Raw genomic sequence first — 6,795 nt, forward strand, 5'->3', positions numbered from 1 at the left:
ATTCTCGAGTTTAAAGTTTTTACGGTTGACTAAATTTAATGTATGCATTAATAATGGTAAGGATAAAAAGAATTATGATGAAAGTTATTAATTGACAAGTCATAACGTAAAGCCATAAGAATTAATATAAAACATTATAAAGGCGAAACAAGCATTTTAAAAATATTGACGTAAATATATGAGATTTAACATAACAAGTCAATTATGTCTCATAAATATTATTTTTGAAGAAATTAAACATTTAAATTATTATTCTCGAGTTTAATGTGTTTTATGACTTACACATTTTAATTTATGTCTGAATAATAGTAAAGATAAAAAGAGTTATGATGAAAATTAGTATTTAAAAAGCCTTAACGTATAACAATAAGAATTAATATAAAACATTATAAAGGTGGAATAAGCATTTTCAAAATATTGACATAAATATGTGAGATTTAACGTTACAAGTCAATTATGCCTAATAAACATAATTTTTTTAAAAAATTAAACATTTAAATTGTTATTTCGGGTTTAAAGTATTTTATGGTTTATAAATTTTAATATATGCATGAATAATAACAAAAATAAAAATTAATAGTGGAAAAACCTTGACGTAAAGCGGTAAGAATTAACGTAAAATATTATAAAAGTTGAACAAGTATTATAAAAATATTGATGTAAATGTGTGAGATTTAACTTAACAAATTAATTATATCAAATAAACATGAATTTTGAAGAAATTAAATATTTTAATTGTTATTCTCGAGTTTAAAATGTTTTACGGTTTACAAATTTTAATAAATGCTTGAATAATAGCAAGGATAAAAAGATTATAATGAAAATTAGTAGTTTAAAAACTTTAATGTAAAGTCGTAAGAATTAATGTAAAAAATTATAAAAGTGAAATAAATGTTAAAAAATATTAACGTATATGTGTGAAATTTAACGTAACAAAATAATTAAGTCAAAATAAATTTATTTTTTGTAAAAATTAAATATTTAATTTTTTATTATTGAGTTAAACATATTTAACAGTGTATAAATTTTAATTTATAAATGAGTAATTACAAAAATAAAAATAATTATAGTTAAAATATTAATTTATTAAACTAAATTTTTATTATAATATTTATTTAAAAATTTCTCAATATTTAATTTTTTTACTCAAGAATATAATTATAAGTGATTAATTTTCATAAAAATTCTGTTATCTCTTTGTTAGTCTTTTCACTTTAATTAATATTTCTTGGTTAATTATTTCCTTTTAAATATCATTTTTATTTTTATTTATTTTGGGTTATTTAAGTTTTTATTTAACCTGTTTGTCTGTTTAGTTGCAAGTTTTGTTGTTGATCAATGGCTGAAAATGAACCATTTAAATCGAATGACTCTTCTTCGTAGCCTTGCATATTATCTTTGCTGTACTAGGACCACTAGGATACCAAGCTACCTGTCACTATGTCTGGCATGCTGGAAATTCGGTTTCAATCAAACATTCCTCAGGTTCATTATGTATCAGGCCAGAATGTTATGTCGGCGGGACTGCTCCATTTCTGTCACCTTGGGAACAAATGTCAGACGAAGCCCAGAATGCCTGTCCAGAAGTTTGCTTCACTAGTTTATTCCCAAACGCAAAGTGTTAAATCAGTATCAAAACTTTTTACTTGGTTGTTCCTGGAAACCCAACATTTAAATATAGTCGTAACCATTAAAGTCAAGCAATTGGCATTTAAATCTGCAATTTTGGTTTCTACAACTCGCTATTACTAATTGATTGTCGTCCTGCCAACATGTTGGTTGTCAAAATATGTCTTAGATCCTCTAACAAAAGCATGAAGGAAATAGCAAAACAGCTCCTTCATCAAACTTAAAGAGTGGCATTTCAAGCACTATCCTAACACTCCAGCTAGCCTCTTTGGAAGTACTCAACTCAAGAGGAGTTTTTACAAGATAAATACAAGTATAGCCTACCTCCAACTCCAACCAACTTCAGCTTCTCGGCATGATTGCAAATAATTCCAATGGAAGTGTTTCCTTTTGTAAATAAGTTAGGGGGGAAAATAAAATACAACCTCTTCTGGGCTATGTATGTGTAACCACACCACCAAACAACAGCGAAAGCTCCTCTCGCTTTTGCTCTGTCACTGCCAACTCCAATGTTACCTGTTAATCATGCAGACGGAAACCAAAGGTCTCAGAAACATTAAACAAGGAACATATAAACCACCCAATATTGACATAAGCCTATCCTACAATCTTGGTTGGTCAAGAAACATAAGGCTAATATTTAGGGAACATATTTGTGATTCAGCCAGTGAGAGCACATTAGATTCATGTTGAACATCAACTATGAGATGAAAAGAATAAGTATCATCCAACTACTTTAGAAAATTTTTTTAACAAGAATTTTCTTTAGGTTCTTTGATCTCCGATTAATTGTACCTTAAGCCAGGGCCTCGTGATGAAAACTAGAGGGTAAAGTCATCAAATTAGGTTGATCTGGAAACTTCTAATTCATATATCTAAAGATTACGTGAATATTGTTCACTTATTCAAAATTAAAAGCAAATAACAATTTCAGGTAAACTGTACATATGTGCCACTCTACTCTATTTGGGACCATATTCTTAGTAAGCTCAGTAAAATTAAGATTTTAATTTGATTTCATTTAAAGCCGTAAACTAATTTTAGTTACTAAGATGGCCTACATATGCAAAGGGGAGTGGGGAAACAATCAAGATCACAGCAACTCCTATAGCCTCAAAAACCAACAGACAGGTTTGCCCAATCACTTTTGATGACATAAGGAATATCTCACCTCCTTGAAGATTTCGCTATGAGAAGCCTCCTCAAAGCCCTACACCAACCATAAAGGCATTTATCAACCAGGAAGAACACATACACACATATTGCATATGAGTCTCTTAACGCCCATGCAATAGGTTGGATATTAATCCTTAAAAATGCCTTGCATGAATGTGTAAAACCAAGAAACATGCTTTTTAAGGCATCTATATCTATATCTACATATATATATATATATATATAGAGAGAGAGAGAGAGAGAGACCAATTTCCGAAACATGCTAAGAGATGACCCATTTGATTCTCCAATTTTAGCACGGAAGACATGGATTCCAAAGTTCTGAACTGCATAAGCCATCATCATCAAGACAGATTCTTTCCCAAGGCCCTTACCGCGGCTATTCTAGCATGAGCAAAACAATAAGAGATGTGATTGAAAGGGAATGTTTAAAAAAGAATTTAAACCAAGTATAAAATTTTGAAACTCCCTTTTGTGTCCTAGATGATTTATAGCACATCAACTACAAGGTCATAAGGATCAAAAAAATATTTTCAAAAATGTCACTCTGGAATTTGTATTTATGAACTCAACTTGAACTAAAGAAGCCTTTGTATTCCAAAAAATTTCAACCTACCCTTTCAAGCATTTCCACCTTTAGATTTACATTTTCTTTGTTAATTTTTCCCGTTGAAATGTTTTCAATTGATATTCATCAATCACAAAATCCTTACCTTAGTTGTGTTTATTTTCTACATGCCCCTAAGATAAGGGACTTGGGGCCATTGACAAATATCAAAAGGACCAAGCCTACATTAGGAAAATCTACTAGAACAACCCGGATTGGTCAAATATTTATATGGTATGATATGTTCAAACGACTTCAAAATCAGAAATACACAAGGGAACCACGAAGGACACATGTAAGGAATGAAAATCCAAATTGCCAGTTAATTTTTTGTCTGTGACACATGTAAACATTCTGAAGTGTTATACCTGCTGATTTGTCAGAATAAACATTTCAGTTTATTCTTTTCTCCTCCCAAGAGTTGTATTATCTAATCAGTCCTGTTTCTAAGCAAACAATACCAACATAAGAAAACAATCGTTGCACAGACACACACTCAAAATCCCCCAAAAAAAAAAGGACAAAAAAAATGGTAATTCCATTAGGTAACAGAGGAGCAGACCAGCAGGGAAAGGTATATTTATTCTAACACTTGATTGAGAAAGACACCAGAAATGAAGAAGATAATTACACTATGCATCCCCCCACTTCCATCCCCACAGTCATCATAACAAGCTCTACATGCTGATGTCCACTAATTATGTTAACAATACTTCATTTCGACAGCAGTCTTGCTCATAAATGATTCATCCATATGAAGACAATAAAGAAAAGACGAAAAAGGCAGCGAAAAATCAATAAAGTTTTAAAAGAGAAATGAAATAAGTAAAAAAAGTTTCATGTTGATGAATCTGATGGGCACAAAATATGGGGCAAGGCAAGAACTTTCACTTTACAAATAGATTTGTTTATTGTAGAGAAGTAAAAAGAAAGCACCTTTTTGGTTCAGCTATCATAATTTCAATCTCTGCCAGTTGGGGGTCATCCAAATCATTCATGTAGATATTCACGTCTCCAACCATGGCTGGATCATCATTTACCATCAGTCCATCATAAATCATAATTAATAAACATAACAAAAAAAAAAGTGAAAACACTACTTAAAACATCTTGACAAATTAAATTCTCGAATCAAGGTTGAAATTTAAAATCTTTGAAGTAAATAAAAAGGCTGTCAATTTAGCTGACCTTCCACATGGGGATCCCCATGAACAAACTTTCCCTCAACCATCTCCTTATCCAAAACAATGAACGTTTTCTCTGTTGAAAAACAACAATCTTGAAAACCTTAATTACAAACTCAAAAGGCAAAAACAAAACTAACCCAATTGAGAAATTATGACAAAAAATGAAATAAAAAAAAAGAAAAGAGTTTTGTATAAAGAGAGAAAACAACTGAGAGGGTCTTGGTTCCAAGAGAGCTGCATATCGTATTCCTCTTGGAGGGAGAGGTGCTCTGATCCGGTGGCTTGAAGGAGAGCAGGGTCCTGCATCCAGACGTGGTACTTTGGGACATGCGCTTCCATGTATGGTACCATTATCACCTTTTGTCCTTCCAAGCTCATGCCCATCACTTTGGCTTCTGTGTTCCCAAAACTCGCCTTGGATCGAACTGAGTTTGACCAGGCAGCCAGGCCAACAGTTGTGTTTAGGTTAGGCTGCTTGGATCTGAGCGAAGGGTCAGTGCACGACGCTGCCGTTTTAGGTTTTAACTCAAATTTTGTCCACTAGTTGTCGAATGGTTTTACTGGCGTTGGAAAGTAATGCTACTGGCTAAAATGGTAATGAAAGGAGAAGGATGCTCTGAAAAAAGAAATAATAAAAACATTAATCAAACAAATCTAAGTTTTTTTTTTTTATTGAAGCATGAAGTACTTAGGTTTAGGGTTTATAAAATATATACTGATTAAGAATATGCAACCAATTTCTTATGCTTCTGTAGTTTATATATGGAATAATACTTGCAAAAAGTTTTAAATTATTTTAAAAATTTTAAATAAATTATTATTTGTTATTATATGTAATTAAATTTATATATTTTTATTTTATTTAAATAAGTTTTTATGATGTAATATTTATATAAAAATAAAAAAATTATATAATTTTATCATCATAATATATTATTATTTATTATAACATGTCAGTATATCACATTAATATCAAATGAATGATAAGTGGTATTTTGATTAATAATAGTTGATTATAAAATCTTATATAACTCAAAAGAAAAATATAAAAATTTGATTGATGGTAATATAAAAATAAAAATTTATTTAAATTTTTATAAATAACTTAAGAATTTTTTTAGATATTATGATTTTATATATTATATGTGACATCAGTGCTTATATTTGTTAAGGAGGCCCAGTAAAATGAAAAACTGAGAAAATCCGTCATTTCATCACAAAAATTGTGTCATGCTTGTGCAGTGAAAGTTTTCTCTTGGCCCAACAAAAAAAAAATCTAGAGTGAGAATATTACACCATTGTTGTATATCAATTTTGCGAGGCGTGGGGTCACAATAGTCAACGAAGGGTGAGGGATCTTTATTGGCGTGGGTGCAGGAAAGAGGGACCAGAAAAGAGAAATGACCAATGGATTGAAGAAGATGTGGAAACCTTGCTGAGAAGGCAAAGCTTTCTGTAATTCAATTTGTTAGTGTTCAGCACAATTGCATTTGTTTTAGTGGTAAAATGAGGTGCCCTTTGATGATTGTTGCTTGCTTCCACGTTAATCTGTGTAGGCCATATCCACTGACGCTGCAATTGAACCTCTTGCAGTGAGGGACTGTCACTAAACAAACATGGTTTTAGAGTTTTAGTAGTAACTAAGATATCGCCATCTGCAATGATGGAAAGAACTGCTAAAAGGCTCTTATCACTTCAGTCCAAAGAATCTCACGTTTTTATAGCTTAGCTTCAAAGCCAAGCAGACCACAATCCTGATTTTCAACCACAAACTCTTCCACTTTGACGATTAAAGGTATAATAAACGATTATCTTCAAATTCTCATTCAGTACAAGCCCCTAACAGAAACCATTTCTATCAATTGAGAAATGAAAAGATTGACTCAAGAATATTAATTTTTCAGGAAAAGAACAAAAGGGTTTTTGATGGAATAAACGATGAGGAAGACTGCATGGGATATTCTTTAAATCAGGCAAAACAGCTTTAAAACAATCACATCCTTAATCTCTTTTGAGACATCCACCAAACCCAAAATTTAATGTAGTCTTAACTTCAAAGCTAAGCACTTTCACAACGTCCTCATAATTTGTTCAATAGCCATCATGACAGACCGCTTTCACTGCCCAACAAAACCTTCAGTACCAATCTCATAAATGTTAAAGAAAAGCAGGGCTTCGTTCATTCATCTGCCCTCC

At 31.4% G+C, this 6,795-nt stretch overlaps 1 protein-coding gene across 2 annotated transcripts; it reads right to left on the reverse strand.

The window, feature by feature from the left end:
• Nucleotides 1-1,657: 1,657 nt before the first annotated feature.
• Nucleotides 1,658-5,210, reverse strand: LOC110408898 (Acyl-CoA N-acyltransferases (NAT) superfamily protein). Of its 2 annotated transcripts, XM_021418033.2 has the most exons (6): nt 4,809-5,153; nt 4,601-4,672; nt 4,349-4,436; nt 3,052-3,184; nt 2,801-2,839; nt 1,658-2,145 (listed from the first exon to the last, which is right to left on the reverse strand). In XM_021418033.2, exons 1-6 carry the CDS (start codon nt 4,981-4,983, stop codon nt 2,065-2,067), a joined length of 588 nt encoding a protein of 195 aa, XP_021273708.1. In that variant the 5' UTR covers nt 4,984-5,153; the 3' UTR covers nt 1,658-2,064. The 2 variants fall into 2 exon arrangements, with proteins under 2 accessions (XP_021273708.1, XP_089638526.1); XM_089782400.1 differs by lacking the exon at nt 1,658-2,145 and having other exon boundaries at nt 2,797-2,858; nt 2,991-3,184; nt 4,809-5,210.
• Nucleotides 5,211-6,795: the final 1,585 nt, after the last annotated feature.

Source organism: Theobroma umbraticum, unplaced genomic scaffold (genome assembly GCF_002168275.2).
Source record: "Theobroma umbraticum cultivar Fairchild unplaced genomic scaffold, ASM216827v3 scaffold_44.0, whole genome shotgun sequence".
Lineage (NCBI taxonomy): Eukaryota > Viridiplantae > Streptophyta > Magnoliopsida > Malvales > Malvaceae > Theobroma > Theobroma umbraticum.

Excerpts from the sequence above, each read along its gene's own strand:
- LOC110408898 (XM_089782400.1), bottom strand. The coding sequence starts at position 4,983 with ATGGGCATGAGCTTGGAAGGACAAAAGGTGATAATGGTACCATACATG. Across the intron at positions 4,437-4,600 it reads TGGGGATCCCCATGTGGAAG|CCATGGTTGGAGACGTGAAT; the intron begins GTCAGCTAAATT and ends ATGATGATCCAG. Across the intron at positions 2,859-2,990 it reads TGTAGATATAGATATAGATG|GCCTTTATGGTTGGTGTAGG; the intron begins CCTTAAAAAGCA and ends TGGTTGATAAAT.